This window comes from Ailuropoda melanoleuca, chromosome 10 (genome assembly GCF_002007445.2).
Source record: "Ailuropoda melanoleuca isolate Jingjing chromosome 10, ASM200744v2, whole genome shotgun sequence".
In the NCBI taxonomy this organism is placed as follows: Eukaryota; Metazoa; Chordata; class Mammalia; order Carnivora; family Ursidae; genus Ailuropoda; species Ailuropoda melanoleuca.
This window is the reverse complement of record NC_048227.1, coordinates 75247489-75275303: the sequence shown is the minus strand read 5'-3', so window position 1 is coordinate 75275303 and position 27815 is coordinate 75247489. Positions and strand designations below refer to the sequence as shown.

The 27815-nt window shown below is 36.0% G+C and overlaps 1 protein-coding gene across 10 annotated transcripts in view; it reads left to right on the top strand.

The window, feature by feature from the left end:
* The window catches only part of PTPRK (protein tyrosine phosphatase receptor type K), a 553021-nt gene that overhangs the window by 269893 nt on the left and 255313 nt on the right, over window positions 1–27815 (top strand). For all 10 annotated transcript variants that reach the window (XM_034669108.1, XM_034669107.1, XM_034669109.1 and 7 more), the window contains 3 exons: window positions 4749–4830; window positions 6891–7006; window positions 25458–25632. In XM_034669108.1, coding sequence (XP_034524999.1) covers window positions 4749–4830; window positions 6891–7006; window positions 25458–25632 — 373 coding nt within the window. The remainder of the gene's footprint in view (window positions 1–4748; window positions 4831–6890; window positions 7007–25457; window positions 25633–27815) is intronic.

Below are 27815 nucleotides of genomic sequence, written 5' to 3'. Positions count from 1 at the left end.
CTGGGGTCCTGGGATCCACCCCACAACGAGCTCCCTGCTCAGTGGGGAGCCTGCTTCTCCCTCTCCTCTCTGCTTCTGCTCTCTCACTATCTCTGTCTTCTCTCTCTCTCTCTCTCAAATAAATAAATAAAATCTTTAAAAAAAAAAAAAAAAAGAAAAGAAACCGAGGCTTCGACTTTACGTAAGTCAGCAAAGTAACTTTATATACAAAGTTGTAAAAGTAACTTCAGGTACAACTTTACATACATTTTTCCGTAAGTTAAAGTTACCCTTAAAAAAAGTAAACTAAATTTGTCTCTGACTTTGGGGCATATACGCTTAACACTGATAATATTGAAAGAAAATAAGGACAAAGTGTTTTTTTTTTTCAGAGTTTTCTCATATCCATAATATCTTATATTACATATATTTCGTGTATCATTTAATCACTGCAGATATATCATTGTCTTCACAACAACTTTGTGATGTAGGCATGGCCAGTATTGCGCAGATGAGGCTAGGAAGACACAGTTACATCGATTGCTTGGGTTACACGTGATAGCAATTAGATCATAGGCTTCCTGACTTTGAGTTCAGCTTTCCCTTATATGAGTGAGGTACATTCTCCACATTAATTCAGTTTGCCAAAGGATGAAGTGCTTGTTCTTTAGGGTTTGCCTTTTCCCCCCTCTATTTTAATTGAACCGTACTTCACTTATTTAGTTAATAATCCAAGAATGTTGCTAGGGTAGCAAAAATTTGAGTGGAATCATTACCTTCAGTATTTCAGGTAATGGAGTGGAGTGAAAACAGCATGCAAAGCAGAGCCCGTCCATTCTGTTCCCAGGCTGGCCTCTTAGATGAGTGAAAGTTGACATCTGGTATGGCTTCCGTTGCCCTCTTCTTCTGGGAAGCCCTGGTTGACTACCTGACACCAGGCATTAGATCTGACCTGAGCATTTGCTTAAGCGAGCTTTGTGCAATTAAGCTATTGAGATTTGTTTCCCTGACTGGACAGAAGAGCCTTACAAGGTGAGGTCTCTGTTGAAGTGATGAAGCTGATTAGATCATGCGTAGTAAAGGTTCTGATCTTAGAAATTTCCTCCGGCTCTTGTTAATGAGGCAAAGACAATACTTAGCAGAGAAAATGAGGTCACTAAAAAGGGAAACATATTTTTTTCTCTAATAAAAAACTGATTTTTTTGCTCCCCTTTTAAATCCAGGCTTAAATTTATTGTCCAGAATAAAAGCTTAATTTAAATGAACGAATAAGAAACTTTTTCTGAGAGGGCAAACATATATAAGCTTATCACCTATATGAAGCAAAGGAAGTAAAACAGTTGGAGAAAGTAAAACTAAGATAAAGTTAAGAAATTAAAATAATTAATGTTGGCTACAAAGGAAGTGAAATAACCAACAATGATTAATTACACAGATATGTGGTCTACTCATAAAAAATGTATTTTACCCCCTCAAAAACAGTTTTCTCACTTTTTCTTTCTGTATCTTCTCTTTTCCTGAACTACCATTCGAGCAAATAAAACTTATTTTCCTGGGAGACACTTAACACAAATCTTGTACATTAACAATATTGATGAGCTTACCTTTTGGGTTATATAGCACTTTTACGACTGTTACTATTTAATCCTCATAAAACTTTATAACGAAAGCTGCATTATATCCATGTTAAGGACTTGGGATTCGGTTGCAAAAGGTTATGGGATTTGCTCAAGGATTTGTAAGCAGGAGAGTGGGAGTCAAGTACAAGTTTTCTCAGCCCCAGGAAAGGGGCCTCTACGACTGCCACTCCAAGTTACACTTTATTTAAAGTCTCTGATTCTCGCCTCTATTTCTTGCTAATAAGCCTTTGTTCCAATATTTAGAAAGCGACATGACAATTGTTTTCATATAAGATACACTTATATGAAATGTAAATCATATGCGTGCACGCACACACATGCACACACATTTCGGTGTTTGTAGATTAGCCATCCGTCATTGTGTAGATTCGCCATCCTTCATTGTGAAATATTTCTCTTCCCACAAAGACCTTGGCCTCCTTCTTAGCTTCAGCTTATTCCAGTGACATCAGTAGTCATAAAGGACAAGCAGAGTAGGAAAGAAGTTACACAGGAGAAGGTCTGTGATGGGAATGGGTGGATGGGAGACAAACCAGCGACCTCATCTACTGGGTCCCATCATCATCGGTTTTGGAGTGGCTGTAGGAGTGCGGTAGAAAAAGGGGGAAGGGTGTAATGCTGGTGACACTGCTACCTAGTCAGTGTAATGTTTAATTGAAGTACTATTCAAAATGACATTTATCTTTAAGGTTTCACATTTTAGACTTTTCAAGGAAATTTAAAGCCTGTTTAAAAGAAATACTCTTTCTGCGTTTACTTCTTTACCTTTAGAGAAATTGTAGTGAAGTCGATGCAAGAATAGAAGCTGGAGGCAGTTTGACTCAGGTCCTTTCCTGGCCCTGCTGCTTGTTAACTGTTATGACTTGGTCCAGTTACTGATCTTTTCTTTAAAATGAGGATAAAAATAATACCAACCTTACGTGATTATAGTGAGGATTAAATGGCTGTGTGTGTGTGTGTGTGTGTGTGTGTGTGTGTGTGTATGTGTGTGTCAGGGTGGCAGGGGAGAAGAGAGAGAAAGAGAACGACATATGCGAGCGTGATTATGTGCAGGCTAGCTTAGGATAGTCTTTTGTATATAGTAAGTGTTCAGTAAATATTAGTTACTGTCAACTCAGTCAGTCTTCTGCCCCTTCCCTTTGGTAAAACTGTCTGCCAAACGTTATTGGAAAATTCCTAACGGTTCATTGTAATTGATAATTTTTAGTTTTAGTTTTTCTTGACCTCTCCCCTACATTTCATATTTTTTGCCACAGCCAACAGTTTTTTTTTAGAATCTAGACTTCCAAATGTCCAGAGTGCTGCACAGCAAGCTTCACTGTTCCCACTGTCTTCCAGCAGAGGCCGTATATCTGTGCTGAGCTAGAACCGTACCCTGATCCCGGAATTGACAAATAATTCCCATGGGAAAGGAGACGTGGCCGCAGATTAGGGGTCACGTTGGAGAGACTCTGTCCTCAGAAAATTTGTGTTCATCTAAATGCCATTGTTTATGCAGCTATCTGATATTTTAAAATTATGGTTATTACAGTTTATCTGGCCGTGTGTGTGTGTGTGTGTGTGTGTGTGTGTGTGTGTGCCTGAGAATGTTAACCTGCCTCAAACCTCCTGATACTTCTCTTCTTTCCTTGGTCATTATGTCTGAACCATACTTTGTTGGCTTTACTTCTGCTGCTGTATTGCTGCTTTCTATTTCAGTGGTTTTCTCCTCTTTATCTTTCTATGCCATCTTATTCACCCATCGTAGTAACTTTTAAATCTATAACTTACTCACTTCATGATGATGACTTCCAAATCTATGGCTTTATTGTGGACCTATCTCTTATTTTTGAGATGTTTGTCCAGTTATGCTCTTAAGCCTTTATCCCATATGTACCCTAGGCAAATCAGATTTGAAATGTACTTAGTCTTCTTCTCCCTCAAATTTTTACCTTTTTCTGTATCACCAGTCCTGGCTAGGGATTTCAGTAGCACCATTCACCTAGCGGTGCAAACCTGGAGTTAGAATTGCCCTATATTTCACTACAACTAACAAGTCAGTAAGTCTTATTTTGTCCATTTCCTCAGCATTATTTTTATCTTTCTTTTTTCTTCATATCTATTTCCACTCCTACTAGCATATTACCTGACTCTTTCCAGTCTTGGTTTCTTTTAGTTCGTCCTCTACTTTTCAGGCATATATGGTTCTAATAAATCAATTTGATTATACTAAATTCCTACTTTAAACATTAATTTCCATCACATTTCCTAAAATGTTTTGCAGAATACTCCAAAAATAATCTGTGTATCTCCATGAATAAAGGAGCCCATAGTCAAATAAAATGTTGAAATGTTGCATGCTGAATATGGTTTCTCTTGAAGAGTCACACTACAGATCATTAAAAAAAACAAAGGCTATATGAAGCTTTTCTGATGTTGTAACAACAAAACTCTATAACATGAGCTTATATTTGAACATGGAAACATTTTTGTTTAATATTTATTAATGTGGAATTATTGATAGAATGTACTCCTGATTTTAGTCCGATGGTTAAGGTCTTCTGTGCCTAGCTCTCTAATCTTACCTCTTCCCTTTTGAACCTTTGTAGCCATACAGATCATATTCATTTGGTTTCCCAAACACACACCCCAAGCTATTCCATTGTATATTGTTCCTTCTGCCTGGAATACTGCTAATCTAGCCGGTGGCCTCTGTCTTTGAAAGTTTAGCCATTTAAAAGCGTAGATCATTTGGTATTTTCACTGTAGCCTACTGCTGGTACATTGTAGGTGCTCAGTGTATTTTAAATAAATAACAAAAACTGGAGAAAATCAATAAGAGAAAATTTAGGGATATGAGATTAGCTGTATTTGTCTATTCATTCTGCCTAGATGATGCCCAGTCAGGAATTCTAACACATAGTAGCAGTTGCTTAAGTAATTTTTTAGCTGCTTGACCTCGGTAATTTTTTTTGTTTGATGTTGTTTACCTGGACAAGATTTAGGAAATTACAGTATAAGATAAATTTTTAATTCTTATAGGATAAAAATCAAATTTAATTTTCATAAGTGTGTTATAGCTATTCTTCTTTTACTGTGAAAATTCCTTCAAAATGATTGTTGTAAATGTTTTCTATTTCTTCCTGGCAGGTAATATTTGAAGCTGAAGTCTCAGGAGGAAGGAGTGGTTATATTGCCATTGATGACATCCAAGTACTGAGTTATCCCTGTGGTAGGTTGTGATTAAGAATTGTATTTTTCTATGTCCTTTCAACACTTGTCTTATATTGGCAGTGACTGTTGACTGTTTATCATTTGGTTGTGGCTGTCTCTTCTGTTGTTACTCCTAGCCTTCTGTTCAGTTTTAGAAGATCACTGAAATATTTCTCGAATTTATTAATCAAATAGTTTTCAGAATTGTAACTAATTGTACACATATTAAAGGGTTCTTTTAATTATTTAATTACAGAGAACAAAATGCAAATATAAATGAAACTCTAGATAGGGCAGACTCCATCTTTTGGTTTTATTAAGTAGTCAAGGAAAGCAAAGAAGAATAACAAGTCAGAGCTCAACTGAAAGGAAACTAAAAGAAACCTCACTAAACGTGTGATCTGCTCAGTTGCAAGTTGAAGTGAAGGGAAGAGAATGAATTAGTTCACCGTATTCCAAACTTCAGACTAAATTTTTTACAATAAATATCTGGTTAATCCATATGAAACAACAAAATAACAGAAACCAAACAAAACAAAGAACTCAGTTTACTAACACATAGTTTTGTTGTCTTTAGATGCCCATTGGGTGATTTTCAAATGGTGTAACTAATTTTGTGTGTACATCACATTTCCTGAAAGACATTTCATTCATGCGTTCGGTTGAGCCAGACATAAAACAGCTGGCATAAACTCAAATTTTACCTGTATCTCCCAACAGCGGCATTTTACAGGGCCCATGAATTCTAGATGATCTGTTCAGTAATCCTCCTGGTGGAAATTTTCTCACACATTGTAAGCACTGTGCACGGGGAGGGGGCACCATGCTCCTGATGAGAGCTTGTTAAACCCTATTGTGCATCAGCATCACCTGCCAGGGGTGGCAAATCACGGTTTGTGTGGCCCCTCCTTGGTTCTGATTCGGTAAGTCTGGGATGGGGCCTAAAAATTTGCTCTTATAATAAGTTCCCAGGTGATGCCAGTGCTGCGGGCCTAGAGTTCACAATTTGAGAACCACTGTTCTAGTTCATGCTCTAGTTCAAGCATTTCCCTTTTTAAAGCCTATACTAAGATGAGGTGCTGAAGAAAAAGGTCGCAGGCAAGGGTCATACAATTTATTCCATGCAGTGCATTCTAAGGAAAAGAGGAACAAAATCGTCTCACTCAAAGTTCAGTCGAGTTGGTTTGCTCATAAATTCTTTCAGTCCATTAGTACATAAGCATGATGTTTCCATCTACTTACTGTTCGTTTACACTTAATGGAAGAGAAACGTGGAAGAAAGGTTCTCAGGAGTAAACAAATAAAAATATGAATTAAACACAACAGCAGTTTTACTGTGAGCTTGCCTTTACTTTCTGAGGCTTAACTTTTCCTGTGTGTATTTACTTTCAGTTGAAAACATGAATAAGCTTCAGTTTTAAAAGGTAATCATAGAGAGCTCTAATTTGACAGCTGTATAAGTCATGTAAGTTTTGACTACAGTCATCACTTTTTGTTGGTCTGGTATTTCTTTTGGGTAACTTTCTTCCAACTATGAAGGAATAGGAAGTAGATTTTGAAACGGTGAAGCTGATAATCTATTTGAGAGAAACAAAAATATCCCCTTGCTCTTTGAAGTACTAGAGGACTCTAGTTATTGAAAATTTTTTTTAAAAGAAAGGAGATCTGCTTAAGTTGTAAGTTCATAGTTCGACAGCCATGTCTATGTCAGTATGTTAGAGATCATTGTATGTTTTCATTATACTTTGCGCTTATACTCTGATTTATGCCTATGTGATCTCTTTTGCTTTCTTTGACTTGTAAATGTTTTATTATCACCCATATGTGACCTGCTGAGGCCAACCACCAGCAGTAACTGTTGAGTGCTCTCTCTGTATACAGCAATGGTCTAGCAATTGGGGAGGGGGCGGAATTGTGAGAGGGAGTGTGTATTTCAGCACAAAGAAAACTCCATTTTCTTCCATACGGTATTCGTGGTGGCCAAAGGTAAAAGTATTAACAACATTATTCTCTTGGGAAAAAGTAACATGGCATGTTTTCTTCATGTGAAAATAGTAAATTTTTTTCCTGCCTTCACAGATAAATCTCCTCATTTTCTCCGTCTGGGGGACGTGGAGGTCAATGCAGGGCAGAACGCTACATTTCAGTGTATTGCTACGGGCAGAGATGCTGTGCATAACAAGTTATGGCTGCAGGTAAGGCCAAGCGGACAGCTGAGCTAACGGGTACACTTGATTTTTAAAAAATCAAAAAGTGCTGCTTCTGGTGTCATTTTTGTGTATGTGGGAGAGAGGGAGACAAGTTCTCTTGTGTAGGTCCGTTTTAATTGACTGTAGCTTCATTTCAGATATTTCCATTTTGGGAAGATGTATAAACAGTTAACAGTATATAGTTGATAAATATTTGGGTTAGTTTCTAGTGAAAACGAATGTTTCTCTAAAGTTATGTATAACTGTAAGAACCATTTTTTCTAAATCCATTCAAAGTAGGAAAAAAATGAAAATTTCCTCCTTTAATATTTTGAAAGCTCAACTTATGAGAGCAGAGCACTTAAGTAGGAACTGTTATACTCTGATACATTTGAAAAAAATAGTTTAAGAAACCTTTAGGAGTGCTTCCTGAAATGTGAATTGGAAGAGAGCCAATTAAGTTTTTTTTCAGAACTTTTGTGTATAAGGGTTCATCACAGATATGAGGTCAAGACATTTGCTTTGCACATATTAAATCCTCGGTAAATATGTATTTAATGAATTAAAGTTTGGCATTATGTTGGGGAAATGCAAATGGTACATACAAAGAGCTTTGAAAGAATCAGAGAAATAACAAGAGACTAAGGAAGGTGCCATGCCTTTAGAGAGTATCTGCCAGTCCCAGGGCAGTGGGGGTGGGAGGTAGAAGGGACTTGGAGCAGCTCTAAAGTCAGGAGGATGGCCCAAGGAAAGATGGCTGTTGAGCTAAATATTTGAGGCTAGAACGTACATAATAATATTCTCTGAGCACTTATTATCTTTGTGTTCCATTTGCATCAGAATGAAGGGTGGGATTTAATTGGTTAGAACTAAATTCCTGAGAATGTCGATAGAGACCAAAAGAGAAAAATCATTTTAAGACTAGCATAGTTTCTTGAACATAGATTTCAGCATTTATTTTACCATATCTTTAAAGAGATAAAATTACTCTTGGGGATAATCATTAAGTTGTGGGGGGTTGGGGTCATGATTATAATAAATAATTTTTGAAATCATACCTAGTATAGTGCCCAATATTGTACTAGAGGTTATAAATTTCTTATTTTATCAAATCCTCACATCCACTTGGATGTTAACCCATGTACTCAAATAAACTTAATTATCACTACTTTTATAATTCATTTGATTTGCAGGTATTGGGATATCATCATGAATATGTGAAAAGGAAATGAAGCCCCTATTTTTTTTCTGTGATTATGCTGATTTCCCTTACAGATATTGAAATATAAGATAATTCTTTCTAGAGAAGGTACTGTATAATAAGCGGTCTGTTTTATCAGCTAAACATCAAGTCAGAATCCCTTTGTCTTACTCAGACTAAATAAACAATTTTTAGACATTTTTTCCTAATTAGTTAATTTTTTTTTCCATTTAGGTGGGAACATTATTTGGCATTTGACTTTCTTGTGATCCGTACAGTCTTGTCTTGGAGAACCAGAGACTCTGCAGTCTGCCTCTGGTTTTATGCCCCAGGATTTAATGTGACATTGAAATAAAAGGGTTTTGTGTACTCAGACACCAGCTGCCTTGTGGCAACAAAGACTTTCTGGCCCTGCTGCTCTGAGTGGGTTGCAGTCAAAACACTGCTCGTTTATTGTTTGTTTCCTACTTTGTAGATTGGCCCATTTCAGTATAGTTTTAAAAAATATTCCTCCTGTCACTTTTAGAAGAAAGATGAGAGATTAAAAAAAAATATTCTGTTAAACATCTACTCTGCTTTCTTTTTTCTCCTCTTTTCTTTACACATCCTAAGGTGAATTTGTGTATTTCTCTTCTGTTTTGACAGTGAGATTTCCCAATTCCTCAGCAGTTTACATATTTACCTTATTCTTTAAAAAAGCTTTTCTACTTTCTCAGTAATACCACTTAAATTACCTTAACTTATTCTTTTAAATTTTCCTTCTTCATGTTTAAGAAATACTGAAAACTATCCATTACTCAGTTGAGGGATGTTTTCAAATGAATAAGACTAGTTATTTTATATAAATATGTAGTGAGTCAGTCAGAATGTGGCCAGTGATTTAAAAAAACAAACAAACATCTTTTGTTTAAAGTGGTAGAAATATAATAAAACAGAAAGAATCTTGATTCCATTATGAGTCTGAAAGCCAAGCCATAAAAATTGATGTCAAGTCCTGTTTGCTTGGTGCAGAACGACTTCGAGAAATCAGGCTGCCCAACTGTTAATTCTAACCTTGATTTGAACCTTTTAACCTTTCCAACACAGTTAAGTGTGTGGACTTAGAGAATTCATTGAACTATTCAGTCTGTTTTATAAATAAGTTCCTTATCTGTGAAAGGAGATGTGGGTAGAAACTAAGATCCTTTCCAGCTATAAGATGCTAAACTGGATCTTTGCATTATTTTTGATGGCCCGAGACATGGCCTTCATTACTTTTTTTGTTTGATGGAAGAATGTGAAATTATTTATGTTATTAGTTTTGTATGGGTAAAAATGGCCTCGAAATTAATATCATTATGAGAACAACTACTTAAAATATCTGCTGACAGTCCTGAGAACGTATTGGAAGCAACTCAAAATGAAAGGTTACTGCATCCTGTCACAGTAGGAATGGGATAATGGAGTAGCTGTTATACTTGCCATGGTAGGTGTCATTAAAAAATGGTGATCCGACTTTTTATGTTTTTCAAATCACTTACATTATGTGGTATTAAGCATCAATTGGTAAATGTTTAAATATGGGGTAAAAAACAAAAAACAGAAAAGCAGCGAGTTTTCTGTTTTAAAGGAACAATGATATACTACAACCCTTTTAACCATAATACCTGATAGCATTTGACATTTAAAGTAATTTACATATGGAGGGATGCCTGGGTGGTTCAGCCCTTTAAGCATCCGACTCTTGATTTTGGCTCAGGTCATGATCTCAGGGTTGTAAGATTGAGCCTGTGTCTGGCTCTGTGCTCAGCGAGGTGTCTGCTTGAAAATTCTTTCACTCGGTCCCTCCCCCCCAAATAAATAAATAAAATAAAATAACTTGTGTATGGAAATACATTTAAAAAATAAATCTCTCTTGTTCATTGTCTTTAGCTTACAATTGATATGTCATTTTTTGTTTAAAATGACATACAAATTATTAGGTAAATTAAAGGTAAAGCACACAAAAGCAAACACTTGAGTTACCTGAATCTAGAGTAATTCTTAAGGTATATATCCTAGTGGTTCTGGATGTATCTTTAGGGACTGTTCTTTCCTGTAAGATCTCAGATTATATAATTACAGAGTCTTAGAATTAGGTCATTCATTCAGACATTTAGAAAACAATGACAAAATATATTCCCCAAATTAACCGCCTTGTTACATGCTCAGTGAACTACTGATGCATAAAACAACATGGATGACTGTTTTTAGAAGTCTATTTAGTGTCAACAAGCTAGTGATATGGTAAAATTATGAGGTTTTTCTGGGCCATAGCTTAAAATGCTGCGTTATGAAGTTCATTCATGTTGGAAAAGGGACTTAGAGTAAAGACTTCAGTCGCTTGTAGAGAATTTCCAAATTCCTTTTCGATCATAAAACTCAATGAAGTAGCATGCATTCCAGATATAAGCACAACATTTGTTGTCAGGTTACGATTTGCAGTTTTTTCCCACATGAACAGATGTTTCTCGGTGCTTCCAATAAGTTTTAGAACTATGCTGTTTTGTGTTTCCAAGGAACCCTCAGTGGTAGGGAATTTGTGGATCATAACTTAAGACTTATGGTAAAACACAGGTTATAGGAAACAAAATCACAAATGAAATTTTAATGTACAATTTATATTGAAATAAAACAATAAAAACAACTGGCTATATTTCTGAGAAGTGTCAGATAATTGTCTCATAGGAAAGAGAAAAATTAGGTTATACATTTTGTAGGTTAAAAATGTTAGTCATGCTCTCTTATTGTAGTGCTTACTAATATGAAGAATAAAGTGATGGTGGCAAAAAGTGAATATATAAGGAAATAACTAACATGACACAGCAGTTGCACTCCCAAGTACTTACACAATAGAAATAAAGGCACGTGTTCAGAATTGACTTGTGTAAGAATGTTTGTAACAGCTTTATTCATAATAACCAATCATCGTAAAGAGCCCCAGTGTCCATTAACGGGAGAATGGTTTAACAATGTGTGGCTCATTCAAGCAATGGAATGTTGCTCAGCAGTAACAAAGAATGAGTTACCGATGTGGATAAATCTCAGCAATAGTATGTTTTCAGAAAGGGGATAGATAAAAAAGTGCATACTGTATGGTTACATTTACATTAAGTATCGGAAAAAACAAAACTAATTTCTGTGATAGAAATCAGGACAGTATTTGCGGGTGATGAGGAGGGACTGGAAGTGGACAGGGGAAACTTTCTGTAAATGTCGTCTGTGTTTATTGCGGTGTTGGGTCCATGGGTGCGTATGCATTTGTTTGAAGTTAAGTTCCATCCAATTCATTGTATATACAGTTTACCTCAATAATGAATGAGGCAAAGTGAGTATGTGGTACATTCTGGCATTACTAATCAAACCATAGGTGGGCAATAGCCTATAAACAGTAACCTGCATTTTGTCTGTCTTGTCCGTTTGAAGTTGTTTGATTAGGTTCGAGGGTAATTTTTAATCATTAGTGCATGCTGCAATACAGAATAAAGCATGTTCTGACTGTCCTGTTATCAGAACATGTTATAAATTCTCAGGATGTAAAAGAGTTGAAACAGGGTTGGACTATAACTTACGACTTACTATTCTTTTATGAAGGTCCAGTATAAGTGGACACCTACATGGCAAATCAAATAGAGCCCACTGCTGGAACATCTGTCTGACCATATGCTTTGGCTTCAGGTTCAGTGTAGAAACTAAAATGCTAATGACTTCATCCATCATCACAGAGCTTGGCGGGCATGCATCATGGGACAGAGAAATTCAATAGTAGAGTTATTGAAAGTAGGGAATTGTGTGGGTAGATTTGGTGATACCATTTGTTTTGGTGAATTGAAATGAGGCTATTTAATGTGTGACTGATAATCCTATGCAGATTGCCATCAAAGCTGTGGCAATTGGGCCAATGTCAGTAATTGCCGCAGGTGCTGGCCCCATGCCTCCTCAGTGGGCCTGCCAAAACGGGAGAGTCAGCCATCACTTTGCGGTTAGTGGTTCGTCACTGCCAATGTAGTATGATACAGCTAGTTTCTCAGCCAAAGGAAATGGCATTCCTTATGGAGCAATAGATAATTCAAGCAATGGATTGAGAGTAAATAATTGGAGAGTAAAATTAGTAAAACAAAATGCAAGTTGCTCTAAAAAAAAAAAAAAAAACACCGAAGAAAGACTGACCTCTTGCAGTACCAGTTTTTGTCAGCTGAGGATCAATGAAAATGGTTGGTCTGAAACTTCTGAGCATATAGTGTTTTGTCTGTCCACGGAGATTTCATGGCCTTATTCTTGCACTACATGTGAATATCATCATGCAAGCAGTGGAAATTAGAAGCATGGATTTTTACAAAATGAGTTAATTCGACAGTATAAAAATTTTAACCGATGAACCCTGTCATTACACAATTTCAAATGCCACACAGTCATTGCTCACAGAGCTCCCTCTGAAGCTTCCTTGCCATGGTGTTTTTCTGTGCCTATTTATACTGTCACATGAAGTGCCAGGATGTTTGTAGCGTACTTCATTTCCACAAGAGATGTTATTATCCCTGATATGGTTTCCTTTTGAGAAAAAATCTGGTAATTTTGCATTTATTATAATGAAGGAAAATTCTTGGAAGAAATTGATCTATGCCTAAAACAATGAAGTTTATGGTGGGCAATTTGTTGAAAACTAATTTGAGAGGAATATTTCCAAACCTGATTGACTAAACATGTAATATGTGATTAGCTTACATTGGATACCATGAAAAGAAAAGAAAAAAAAAAGGAAGGAGTTATAGTGAAAATTGTCCTACTGTCTGGACTTGGTGAAAGTCCTGACATTTTCTAAGTCATTGGCCTTAAGAATGGCTGACACACATCTAAAATATTCGAATAACAAAGGCAGTATATAATTACTAGGACAGTGAATAAAGTTGAAGGCATGATGTCGGAATGGCTAAAGGAATGTGCTGTCAATATATCTTGAGATTCGTGGGAGACCAGATAAACTTCTTAAAATCTTAGATTATTGGGAATATTCAAGAGGGATTGAATTTGTTCTGTATAGGTTCTAATGTACAATACTAACTAATTGCTCAAAGCTCTATGGTGGGAGATATAAGCTGATTAGAAGGAAGAACTTGGTAATTGTAGGGCTGTTGAGACATAGTATGAGCTATTCCAGGAGGTGGTAAAACTACAATTAGTGGAATTATCCAGGTATAATCTGGATAAGCACTTGCTGGAATTGTAGAGGATGTTAAAGCATGAGGCTGAATACTTTTTAAGATCCTTTCAGTCCTGAGAAATGCCTCTGTAAGTGAGTAAGAAAAGACTATAGAATCTAAGCACTATGCTATTTCAGAGTTGAGAGAGGGCTGCGTCGACTGGAATGTTTGGCGAGATCATTAAGGAAGATTGGATTGAGCCTTTGAAGGATCTCTAGGACGTGGATAGCAAAGGTACGTGGGCGTGGGTATCACTGCAGCTCCGTGTGTGTGCGCGTGGGATAGGAACGTCAGGAGAAGTGTCTTCCTCAAGTGGAAGGTTTGCAATGAAAAGTGGAAGCAAATACAGGTTTTGGCAGTGTTGGGACTAGGCCGTGATGGAGATATAAACCAGAAAGAAGCTACTATTAGCCGTGCAGATATCAAGTAGTGAGGGCCTGGGATTGGACGGTGCTGGTGGAACTGAAAAATATGTGAGTAGCGAAGGAGAGGGACAGATGAAAGAAGTACCAGTTGACAGAATTAGGGAGGATGTAAGTGAAGTGATCAACTTTCCAAATTTCCTCTACTTTTTTTTTTTTTTTTTACAGCCAGTCAGTGAGTTTGTTTTCTCATTTTCTGTCTTGGGACTGATTTGTCTGTTAGACCCATCTGTTTCCTTTTTTTTTTTTTTTTCCTACCTTCATAATTGCATATAAGTTATCCTAGGTACGCGTGAAAGGTGAGGGACATTCCCCATTCCTTTTGGCTCTTTTGAGCTTTAATAAAAGTTTGCCAAGGCAGTTTGAAGCTTGTGGTGGTCCTGATATCCATGGCAAGGCTATTGGTGCTTTCAGCCTTGGCTTCTTTTATACTTTCTCTACAGAACGGGAGTCATGTCCGGAAGCAGTGTTAGCCATGTCTGTGGCGCTTCCCTGATTTTTTGTAAACCGATAGATGAACACTAGCTTGTTTTTAATTCTGATTGTCTCTTTTTATTCTTAGTTTAAGCAGTAGTGGTTTTTCTGCTGTGTATATGCTGATTTACAATTATTTCTGTTTGACTTAAGAGACCATGTACCATTTGGTAGCTAAGCTATCACTCTTGTCAGTCTGCTGCTTTTCCTCAGGATGTTGGTTATTTGAGTCCAGGGCATTATATTCTTCCTTCATGGGTTCATACAAAGAATTACGGCTATCAGTCTTGAAGCAAAATCATTGACCAAGTATCATGGATTGTAATGTTTATCTTTTATCTTCGGCATTTTGGGTGTGTATGTGTGTAAATGGTGAGCATCAGAACATTTCATCATATTTAATTTTTAGGATTGTTAAATATCCCTGGGGTCATTTTGGTTAGCTAGTTCTGTGGCTTTCTACCATAAAGAGTTCAATGCCTTGAAGATAGAATGCATTCTTTTCTGTCTTCAATAATTTATAAACTCTTGGATTTGTTGTCTGCAGATTACATAATTGATTATAAATGAATAATGTGTGGAAAATACTTTATCTTTTCTTATCTATCCCTGGAGCATGACTGAAAGCCCGGCAGTCATAGAAGCTCAAGGATTTCTTCCTATCAATATCTATAAATAACAATTTACTGCTTTTTCTGTGCAAGCATAATTCACTCTTCTTCTGTTGTTCCTAAAGCTGCCCTTCGGTGTATTTTCTAAGTGTGTCACATCAAGCACTTTACAACTTTCCGTTGACTTCCCATGATCAGTGTTACCAAATGGAGGCTCTGGTAGTAGGCTGGGTTTCTTCTTTATGAAAAGCAATCTGGTATAAAGATGTGATATTTATAAAATAATTTTACTGTACAACAAAACATAGCAAATCACACAAAAATAAAAACTATGATTGGATGAATTTTTATAAGGTACACGCCACAGAGGACAAAAGAGGGACTTTGCCAGCCTCCCTATGGGTTCCTTCTGAGTGCTTAGTCCCAGCCACACCTGAGCCAGCTCCCTACCTCTGCAAATAATGGTTTTTATAACTTTTAGCCCTTCTTTGGTTTTTCATAGTTTTTTTTTCACTTACATGTATGTTCCTAAACACTTTTAAAATAATTTTTTTTAGCACTCTTTTAATCTGTGGGTTTGTCCTCTGTCCCTTTCTTTTCCTCACAGTTTGTCTATTGAGGAGGAACCCAGACCACTGACTGGTAGTTTTGCACTGTCTGCATTTTACTGGTTGCATACAAATGTCCTCTTCGATTCAACTTGTTCTTCTGAATTTTTTTTTGTAAACTGACAGCCACATCCAGAGTCAAGTTTGATCCTTTGGCAGTGCTGGAGGTGGTTCTTGGTATGATTACAGGAGGCACAAAATGTCTCTCTCTCTCTCTCTTTTTTTTTTTGTGATCTTCATAGCCATTGATGCTTAATGCCTATATTCATTTTGTGCAGGCTGTAAATTGTGAAATTCTAATTCTCTTTTTTCTTTTGTATTAGTTTAGTTAAAGAAGAGATACTTCTCATCTACCTTTCGCTACCCAGTGACATACTTCATTAAGGAAAGAGGATAAATGCTCAGATCTTTGTTTTAGTTATTGGTTGTCAATCTAATGAATTGATTACTTATCATTCTCTGAAGGTGACTGATTCTTTTTCTTCTTATGAACTCATGGACTTAAACATGTTTGATTAACTTCAATTTGTTGTAATTATTACTATGATTACTACTATTAAAACTCAAACTGTCCCATCTTCGGCTAGTGAGAACCTCTTCAAGTTGGCTCCAGAGTTCTTCTGATACAATGTCAGTAGTTTTTGGTAGTTTCCTGCTGTCTGATGCTGTGAGATGTTTCATCGTCATTTTGTGCATTTTCTTCTCCAGACCCAGTGCACTGGTTTGGTTTAGTGGGAAACTGTTTTAGGACCATGATGTGGATGGAGAAGGGCACTCATTTCATTAGACCTTCTCAGTGAACAGAAGTAAGGGAAAATGGATATTTAAAGATAAAATATCTATGAGTTCTTATTTATATTTCAACTTCAAGCCCGAAGATTTTCACGTAATGTGTTCTCTATTACAATTTGCTAGTTATGGCTTCTTTTTTCCATGCTACTATTCTTGGGTCTCAATGGCACAGGGGAAGAGAGAATTAGAATATTCCATTATTTCTTAATTTTAAAATCTGATGTCATTTTGAATACTTGTAGCATGTAACTCGTAGCATATAACTATTGCGTACTGTGCTCTTTCTTATGTAGCCCTTATTTACTTAGTTCTGAAGGTAACTATGTTTTTAATGATTACCATCAGTTTATATCTCATGTCTTCCAGTAACTTTGGTGGTTTGAAAGTCATTTTCTAGTAGATTGTTCAGGAATAGCACATGGAATTAATATTCCCTGAGTTCTTGGATGTTGATAATAGTTTATATGTGCACTTTCTTAATTTCTTTTTGTGTCCTTGATTCTTTTTTCTTAAATATTTTATTTATTTATTTGAGAGAGAGAGAGAGAGAGCGTGAGCAAGAGCGTGAGCAGGGGGAGGGATAGAATCTCAAGCAGACTCCATGCTGAGCATGAGCCCAGCACAGAGCTCCGTCTCACAACCTTGAGATCATGACCTGAGTTGAAATCAAGAGTTGGATGCTTAACCAACTGAGCCACCCAGATACCCCTGTGCCCTTCTTAAGTCAGTTATATTCAAAGGACTTTTTTCCTGTTTTTTTAAAGATTCTAATTTTATCAGAATATGTATCACTGTGGGTCATTCTAGGTTACTTTTCTTAGGTATGTGGTGTGTTCTTCTGTTGTGTATTTTTAAAACTCTTTAAAAATTTTCAGAAGGTGCTTTTAATTATTATTTTAGTATTTTTTGTTGTTGTTGTTCCCTTCTGTATGGACTTGTGTTGTCTCTCTGTTTGATCTTCTTTGTGTTTCATCATTAGTAGTCACTTTCTCTGGAATCCTTTTTGTTCTCTTAATTTTAAATTAAAAGTTTCTTTTTTTCCCACATTCTGTTTTGCTTAAGACATCATCTGTTGATTTTATTTACACTAGCTAATCACATTTCTGAAATGACTTTTTTCTTTCATTTCTAATTTTTCTTGAATTCTGTCATCTTATTTATGAGTTTATTAATTCAAGTTTATATTACTCTTTCATGTCATGAATCATTTTCTTAATATGTTTTAGCATAGCTTGAAATATTAGGTTTCAGTTTTGACCTGTTTTGTGGGCATATTTTCCTGGGCATATTTACTTTCAGAGACTCTGGGGTTTATACTCTGCTCCTTATTCTATTTTAAAGTTATAATAACTTTATGTTGGACTTGACCTTGATACTTTTAAGTTGTTCATTTTTATGTGAATCATGTTGTCTTGAAATTTTAAAAAGAGATGTGGAGTTCAGGAAAACTTTCCTGATTTTAAGAATCCCTCTTTTGTTTCTGTGAGTTATGTTTAAAAATATGGCCACTTGCTTTCTGGGATTTCGTGATTTTGTTCTCATCTCCATTCTGTCTGGACCTTTTCTTTCTTTACTTTCTCTTATTGTTTTGTCTCTTTTTGTGTGGTAGATTCAGAAAGAGTGAAAAATTATTCCACTGCTACCAAGTTGCCGGAATCCCTCAAGTGTAGTGCTTTAATTGTATTGGTCTCTTTGCTCTACTCAATTTCACTTTTACTATGAATGGTATAGTTTTATAATTGTAAACTCACATGCTTTATATTTCCCATTTTCTCCAGTGCAGTTTGATGCAACCAGCCACTATCATTATTTATATTCCTTAATGTGTCCAAAATGTTCTAAGGTCACAAATGCATGGTCACCCAGAACTTTACCTTCTATAGGTATTTGACTAGGAATATCTAACGGTAATATATTGCATCTCTTTACTACATCATGCTATGGACTAACAATGTCTTCTTTACTACTGGCAATAGAGTTATTATTGCCTCTAAATCTAAGCAGATTTAGAGAACCAATTCTAGAAAACCCAGAACCAAACCAGATCAGAAAACTCATCCTTAAAAAAAATCTGTTCTTCCAGAAGCATTTCTGGTGACAAAATCATCTATATCAATCAGTGTTCAAACATGAAAAACATGTGTATGTGTGTACACACGCGCACACACACACACTTTTTTTTTTTTAAAGGGTTTATTGCAAAAAATTGGTTTATGTGATTGTGGGGCTGGCTAGGCAAGTCTGAAGCCTGCAGGTCAAACCCTTGGGAGGGTCAGGCTGGTGTATTCAGGCACAAACTCAAGTTGCTGCTTATAGGTGGAATTTTTTTCAACTTCAGGGGAAGCCTCAGCTCTGCTTTTAAACATTTCAACTAATTGAATCAAGTCCACCCAGATTTGAGGATAATCTCCCTTACTTAGTGTCAACTGGTTATAGACTTCAGTCCCATCTCCAGAATCCCTTCACCAGGGACACCTAGTTTGATTGAATAACTTGGGACTGTGGCCTAGACAAGTTGAATTATCAGACGACCATCACAGTTATTAAATGTGTTATATGCTTAGATATTGTTTTTATTATTACTTTCATAGTATTGCTATTATCAGGATTTGCAGTGAGAACTTTTGTACAATTAGTCTTATTAATATTCTCAACGTCTGTGTTGAACAGCAGGTACACATAGATAACCCCCCCCCCCAGTTTTAGATAAAAGGTGGAAATGTGAGAAATAATGAGAATTGTGAAGCATGAAATGGTTGTTTCAGCACTGGAACCTACATATCATCCTCCATCAGGCTTGGTTCAGTCCAATTTCTCATGCTCTCTCTGTTGCTCCTTGTACCGCAATGCTACAAAGACACCTGTGCTTCGTAGGTTAAAACTCTTTTTCTTGTTTAACAGCCGAATTTACATTTTGTAATACTTGGGTAATGATCGATTCTAGTAATTTGTTATCCCCAGCACATTTTTACTCTGCTTTTTAATCAGAATTATATTTGCCACCTTTTTTTTTATGTGTCAATATCATTCACCGTGTTCATTCCTTTCATTGCCAAATAATAAATATGTTGACCAACTTAGTATTGTCATTTTAGTGTAATTTTCCTAGAAGAACACTATATTCTTACTAGATGCTTAATCTGTTGAAATAAATGTAATAATTTCTAGTGGGTATAAATAAGTGCTTTTCTCAAAACACTAACATGTTTCTAATTTTAGAAATGTCTAGATTTCTAACCCTTTAATTTTGCCATAAAACCTTCTGTGTTTCTAAAATTCTTGGTTTAATTGTTCAATAATAATAATAATAATAATAATAGCTCATAAGAAAGAGGAAACATTCATATGGTAGACAAGTCATGGTAAAGAACCCTTAGCTCCTTGGCATTAATTTGGCTGGATTGTTGTATGTTCACTTCAACCTTACTTAATTATGTTGTGCAAATTTACTTTGGGTTTAGTTTTGGATAAAAGGGCAAGTGCTGCCAAATCATATGCCATCCTTTTAGTCCTCTTAATGTGTTCAACAGGAACCTAAATACCAAATGTAGGGAAAAAGTCTCTTAACAGTTTCTCTGACTCCAAGAGTGTGGAGGGATCATATATCATCATGCGCCCAAGAAAGGCAGTAAAAAATAAATAAAACGATAAATGTAATTTAATATTTTCTTTAAGTCAACAGAGTGAAATAATCCCTGCAAGTATTCTAAGAGCCACATTATTTAATTTTAAATTAAATTGGATTAATTTTATTCCTCAAGCTTTGAAAAGAAAAGCTGAGATAAACTGTATCATATTTTAACTGTGCAATATTAACTTTTAGGAGTTCAAGCTGAAAGTAATATAAAACCAACTGTATTATGTCCTTTAACAAGAAGTCCAGGAAGAAGGGGGTTCTAGGAGTTGTTGATACCATTTCAGACTCTTGATCTAGAACCTGATTCTGTCTTTCTCCCTGATGTGTCCGTCCTCAGTATGTCAGCTTATCCCTCACGTTGGGTTCTCTCACATTGACAAGTCCGCTCTTCTAGTGTTAGGCATAACATGGAGAAAAAGAAAAGAGAGCCCACTGTGTCTTCTCTAGAAGTGTGAAAACCTTTCTGTAAGTGAACTGGCCTGTTTTTGTTGAATCTCATTGACCAGAATCAGGATACACACCCATTTTTACACCTTTCACTATGATTAGGAATAAGGCCTCCATGATTTTTTTCTACCAGTGTGTCTCAAGCTGTCATGTCTTGATGTGCAACCTAGGGATATTGTGAAAATGCAGATTTTGATTCAGTAGGTCTACAGTGATCTCCAGACTTTGCATTTGTAACAATTTGACAGGTGATTCTGATGCTGCTGGTCTGTAGATCACACTTTGAGTGGCAAGGGGTTTGATGAATAACCTGGCTATTAAAGATGTTGAGAATTAATTAATATGATCACTACACTACTTTGAGCCAGGAACTGAACTTGTGAAATAAACACTGCATATGGCTTGCAGGAGGAAGCTTACTTAGTTAAATAGAGGAGTAATAATACTCAGGGACTCTAATGTCCAGTCTCAGCAACCTGTACTGGAGACATAGCAGGTAAGAAAGCATGGCGAGGATATGAGAAGTGGGGGAGAGAAAAAGGCAAAGTGTTAGGTTATAATCCTTGGATCATATAATTTTGTGGTTGTTTTCCCAGTATTTCTCAGACTTGGGGATATTTGCAATGGTGAAATCATGTAAAAAAGAGCCTAGAACTGAAGAATGTAAAAGCAGAAAACTATATGCAAACGCTGCTGCCTAAGGGAGAAATTTAACATTACTTCATTCTTCCTTCATAGTGCTGCCCACTCTGCTAAATTGATAGCTTGTAGTCAGGCAAAGACCTATTATTTTGGATTATAAAAGAAAAGTTATCATTATTTTTGACTTCTGAAATGTATGTGTCATCATTTGCTACTTCTTACTGTAATGCATTACTGGAAGCTGAGTAAATAATGCAATGTCTAGGATAGTAGATTATATTTCTCATTGGTACAATGCATTGATCAAGGCTTTACAACAAATAGTCAATCCACTGGACTGGACCTATAATATAAATGGGGGGGGAAGCAGCTTTGGTTTAGTTTAGAGGAAATACTGCTGGATTTTGTGTCATTAAACCTAGTTTTGAGTTTTAACCCTCTGTTGAAAGGCTACGTATCACGTTTCTAATCTTTCTGAATACTGATTTTATGATGTTTAAATGGAAATAACTATCACATAGGTTTTTTCGAGATAATAGTCTATATACTGTCAGGAACATGGAAGCACTTATTAAATGATTATTGAAGATAAGCCTGAATATTATGAGAGTATAATGGTATGATGAATGGTTATTGTTATTTTAAGAGATAAATAGCATGTATGTCTACTGTGCTCTTTAATTATATAAATAATGTATATCCTATATAAGCATATATATTTTGTACTTATGTTAGCATATTAATAAATGCAATAATGTAATGTAATCAGGTCTGTGTACTTGTGGATCTCCTTAAGCAGACCCCTCAATGTCTCTAAGTTGAGGTATTGGTCAGAAATAGCTTGGCATAAATGATCTCTAGATGCCTTTGAGGTTCTATATTCATGTAGCTTCTCTTTATTATTACTTTTAATGAATGATTAGTATATTTTTGTTATAATAATTTATAAAAGCCTAAGGAGGGCTTATATGATTCTTGTCTCTAAAAACATCAATGAATTTCATTCGTTTTAACCAAGAACTTGAGCAACTTTTTAAATAAAGATAATATATATATGATGGCATGGAAGAGAAAAATATATATAAGTAAGATTTGAAACCCTACCTTTAGGGTGATTTCAATATACAAAGAGGGGAAAAAAGTATATATCTATATCTATCTATATATGATATGATATGAGAAATGAGGGAGAGATCTCTCTATATATATCTATATCTATATCTATATATAATAGATCAATATGGATATATAGTAACTTTCATAGATATATATAGATATGTAAGTATATATATAGATATAAGTACGTATTTTATATAGTATATACAGATATAATTATAAGTATGTATAAGTATGTATTTTATATAGTATATACAGATATAATTATATATCTAGTATATATCTATATATATAGAAAGACTAATAGAGATTCAAGATAGAAAAGCCAGTCATTGAGGCTTTGATGGCTGGTTGTAAGGTAAGGAGTCAAGTGAGGTCTCATTGAAAATGCAGAGGATTGGAGGAATGGGAGAATCACATGGTCCGTTGTGGTTCTAGAGGAAACTGTCATAGCACAGGAACTTGAATGTTCTAAGGTAGTAAAAGAGGATGTTGGGCATCACTGAGGCCATGGTGAGTTTAGGATCGTTGAGAATATTCACAGGACAATACTGGAGAGGACCCTTTTACCTGGTAGATAACTTGGAATGATACTTAGGCATGCTGGGATTTCCAGAAGTTGAGAGGTTGATGAGTGGGATTGTAGAGGAGTGGTCCACAAGGAACGAACCAGATAATGGTGGCCTTCCCTGAAGGAGAGTAAGGCCATAGAAGAAAACATGCCCTCCTTTTAGAAAAGTTTGGAGGAAGGTGGTATCGTGAGACGAATGGCAATTAAGATGGAAAGATGAGATAATGAAGATTGAGAGGGTAATATTGAGGGTACTTAGAATCTCTTCACAAGAGAAGATGGGCTTTTGAGAGGCATGGTGTTAAAAGACATGGGGGGGGGCGTGTGCACACATAAGGTAATTTAGAAGGTAGGGCAGCCACGGGACTTGGCTGGTCTTGCAGAAATATAAATGGCAGAGAAAAAGGTGGCTTAAGTTTGATGGCACCACTGGAGGAATAAGTTAGAGGAAGAGGAAGTGAGAGTATGTGCAGGTATAAAGAGTGCCTTCCAGTTAGAAAGATCTTATCAAATGATGTAATATTGAAAAAAGGACAGCCTGAAATTTGCATATGTAATGGGTTTTTGTTTGTGTGGTTTGTAGGGAAAGAGAATCTAGACTTGATTTTATAGATTTATATCTTAAAACTTCTGAATATAAGCTGGATTTTTTCTTCATTATTATCCAAGAGAATGATCAGAGATCTTGGTGCAAAAATCATGGAATAGGTGGGTAAGGAAAGAGTTAACAAAAAGCTGAATGAATAAAATATGGTAAAGTCGTAGTTGGGACTTTGTGTCCTTAGGTATATACGAATGTGTGTGCATAACCACATGCATATATACTACATAGTATGCACAGATATATCATTTCAGGTGTGGAGAAAAGAGATTACAGATACAGTGGGTTTTAGGATTTAAAGTTACTATAGAATGATCTCTCTATTATTTATTCTTCTAAAAAATACAAAATATTTCAGCCATGAAAAATTATAGCAAACAGTTAGATGACCACTAATGTACCCACCAACATTAAAAGAAGCTGACATTTTGCATTTTTATTTCATATACTAATTTTTGTTAAGGAATTTTATTTGAGGTTTAAGCATGTATATGTGTGCATTTCACATTGGTGGAATAATGGAGCTGGTTGTGATTGCTATTGCTAATTTTTCAGTAATTTTAGGAGCCAACCAATATTACATTGGTCATTTGAAAATGGCCATAGTGGGAGTATTTACACCACAGAAGTTGAGACATGATACAAATCAACACTTTATATTTTTGGTTAAGAACTAGCTGTTCAGCATTTTACCAGCATGCTGCTGGTCTTAGTTTGCATAAACTTCTACATTGTATTTTATCGAATGGCCAAATCTCAGTCTATTCAGGAAAATTTGGATCTTTCCCGTATTGAACTGTTCCTGTATTGAAGCGATTCTGAGTTCAACATTCTTGTACATTATCTCCTTGATCACATTCGCAAAAGTGATTCAAATGTAGAAATGTGGAAGTGAACTTCTGGGTGCTAGGATATATACATCTTCAGATTTACTATATAGTAACAAATTATCTTGTAATATTTTATACTTCCACTAGTAATGTTAGGGGTTTTGTTTCCCACATCTAACAGTATGAAATGATTTTTAAGTAGTATGAAAGTATACCAGGGATACTTAGCATTTCACCAACAAGAGATGAGGTTGAGAATCATGACCAGTTCTTTCTCATAGTTATGACTTCTTTTTGCCCTTTGTGCTATATTTGACATATAGACATTTTAAAATTAAGGTTGAGGATCTCTTTTCATGGTTATTCGACATACACATTTTCTCTTTTTACAGCCTGTCCACTTTTTGATAGGGTTGTCTGTCTTTTTTCTTATTGAATTGTAGAAAATCTTTACATAACGTGGCTATTTATCTTTTGATGGATTATTTCCATGACAAACATCTTATCACAGTTTGTGGCTTTTTTTTTTCACTTTATTTATGATGTCTTTCAACATATAGAAGTTATGAATTTTATTATAGTTGAATTTTTCAACGATTTCTGTTATAGCTTACATTTACGGGTCTTGTTTGAGGTACCCTGATGTCATAAATATGCTTTTCAGTATTTCGTGTTGAAAGTTGACAGATATGCTATTAACATTTAGGTTCTTTTGATTACTTCTCTTAAACGGTATAAATTGGCTGTCATTGATGCCAAAGAGATGAAGTTTGAAAAGAGTACAGATTTTGGTTTGATTTTAAATTATTCATCAGTATTTTATTGTCATTCTGTGGCTGGTCACATGCTACACTTGTAGAATACAAAGATGCATTGGGCATGGTTTTGGTCTTCTCATGGGGACAAACCTATTATATAGCACGTGCAGTATAGAAAAAGGGCGAAAAACAAGCTCCCATATGTATACTCTGGGCAAAGGAGGGCAATGAATTATATGCCATGGGGCCATTAACTGTTCTGTTAATTCATATACTCTGAGCTAATAACAATTTTATGGAAAATAGTAGTAATCTATAATGTCAGTGCTATATCCCTAAAGGATACCGGTGTTTATTTCCATGCTTTTTTGGGTTGAATGACAGTGGTAAAGATTTGTGGGGCTACATAGACATTTTCCTTCTAATTTAGGAACAAGAATAATTTATCACAGATCTCGGTTGCTAAGATGCTCTAGATTTATAGAAATGTTAAGAATCTGTTTTTTAACGATTGGTTTCTGCTTGCAGAGACGAAATGGAGAAGATATACCAGTAGCCCAGACTAAGAACATCAATCACAGAAGATTTGCTGCTTCCTTCAGATTGCAGGAAGTGACAAAAACTGACCAGGATTTGTATCGCTGTGTAACTCAGTCAGAACGAGGCTCCGGTGTGTCCAATTTCGCTCAACTTATTGTAAGAGGTAAAGTTGCTCTCACTTCGTGAAATTGCTTGGCTTTGTTAGAACAAAAGCAACCTTATAGATATTTTGATTGATTGTTAAACCTGCTGCACTTCATCTCAAGTCACCAAAAAATTATATATTATGGAAGTTCTGCTAATGTATTAAGGTAAAGTAAGCCTGTTGTACATTTGTCGAACAAGGTGTCAACAAGTGTTTTTCACAGAAAGGAATCTATTTTAAAAAGCTCTAAGAGGCCTAACCCTGTAGAACACTTTATTCCGTATTGCCACCATCTAGTTTTGCATTTTAATTTTAGACTTGCTTTTCCTGTTTAAAATACCTCCACAGACACCACTTTTGCTCTTCAAAGCATTGTGGCCACGAGGTCAAGGTCAGAGTTTCTATCCCCATGGAGACCTGTAAATTTTAATGGTATCAGTGGTGGTGATGTTCACCAGTTCTGGGCCCCTAGAGGATCTTAGAAAATTAGACTTGCTAAGTGGTCTTTAGCTTAGCTTGACAAGTAAAAGTGTACAATGTGTATTAAATTCATTCAAAATTTACTGGGTCCCTGATATTATGAAACATATGCACCAAATATATACCCCATTCCAGTTTGTGGAGATAAAATTGTAAATAAAATACAAAGTCCCTGACCATGTAGAGCTCAACACTGAGGTGTATTAGGCACTATATAGAAAAATATTGAAAATATATCAAATTATGGTATGTGTGATGAGGAAAAATAAACACTCAAAATGATGGTGATTAATATTTTTGTTCGGGTGATCTGGAAGAACTCTTTGAGAGGGGGCAGTTGAACTGAACCCTTAAAAATGAGGAATCAGGCACCTGGGTGGCTCAGTCGGTTAAGTGTCTGCCTTCGGCTCAGGTCACCATCCCAGAGTCCTGGGATGGAGTCCCACATCAGGCTCCCAGCTCAGCGGGGAGTCCAGTTCTCTGCCCCTCCCCTGGCTTGTGTGCATTCTCTCTCTCTCGCTCACTCTCTTTCTCTCTCAAATAAATAAATAAGATCTTTAAAAAAAGTAAAAATGAGGAGTCTATTTCCTATGTGAAAATTTAGAGGAAATATAGCTCTGTTGAATAGACTCAGCATCAATCAGTCATGACACAAATGAAAATAATTATAAACCACCTAAGTCCGCTCAAGTTTAGGAGATCCTAACGAGGTTGTCTAACCTGAACTGAGATTAACCCGAGACATCAAGACAAGATCCTTGTGAGTGAGTTTTCTTTGAGATAGGATCTAAATGTTGAGAACTGTGAGGAACGTGGTTGTGGGGGCAGGAATAAGAGAAAAATGCCAGCAGAGAATAGGGCACGTGTCAAGGCCCGGAGGCTGGAAGGAGAACACGAGAGACATCCATAGTCAAGTTAATCTATTTTAAATGCTTGACATCAAATGTCTTTTACATACATTCTTTCATTTTAAGATTTACTTGATTTTAATACTTTAACCTTTAATGCTTTAGAGAGAAGAAAATTGAAATTCAGACTATTTGATAATTGCCCAGAGCCACAAAAATCTAATAATTGACTGAAGCAGAATTTAACACTGTGTTTCTTGACTCCTGATGCTGGGCTCCTTCTCCTCCACCACAGCTTTATCTCACATGATCATGACTAAATGATGCCACTGGCTGTTTGTGATGCTTTTTGTCTTGGGGCAGCCTATAGATCTTTTTTTTTTTTTTTTATGCTATGTTAGTCACCATACAGTACATCATTAGTTTTTTTTTTTTAATTATCTTAATAGATTGGATATGACTCTGTATTAAATAAGATTTCTCTTATGTCTCCAGAGTCAGCTCATATCATCTGCTTAAGTTCATGAAATCACAGTCCCAGTTAATTGAATAATTAGAAAATAGGATAGTATTTTAGTGTTCAGGGCTCAGGCAAAGTTCAGGTGGAGAGACGGTTTTTATGTTCGTAGTTGCTTGTATACTCATCTCTCTTGAGCCTCTTCCAGCCTCTTTCTCACCTGAGCCTACTTTGGAAAGCCTGAGGTGTCCTTGGCTAGTCTTCAGAGTGATTAATTTGCTCTGGATTCCGGAAGTTGGGTGTGCTCTTGAGTCATCGTGCTCACTGATCTGTATGGTATTCTGTGCATTTGATGTGCAGAAATGAGCAGAAAGAGCTGGGGGCTTTTCATAGTGCAGTTAGAGTGCTTTTGAATA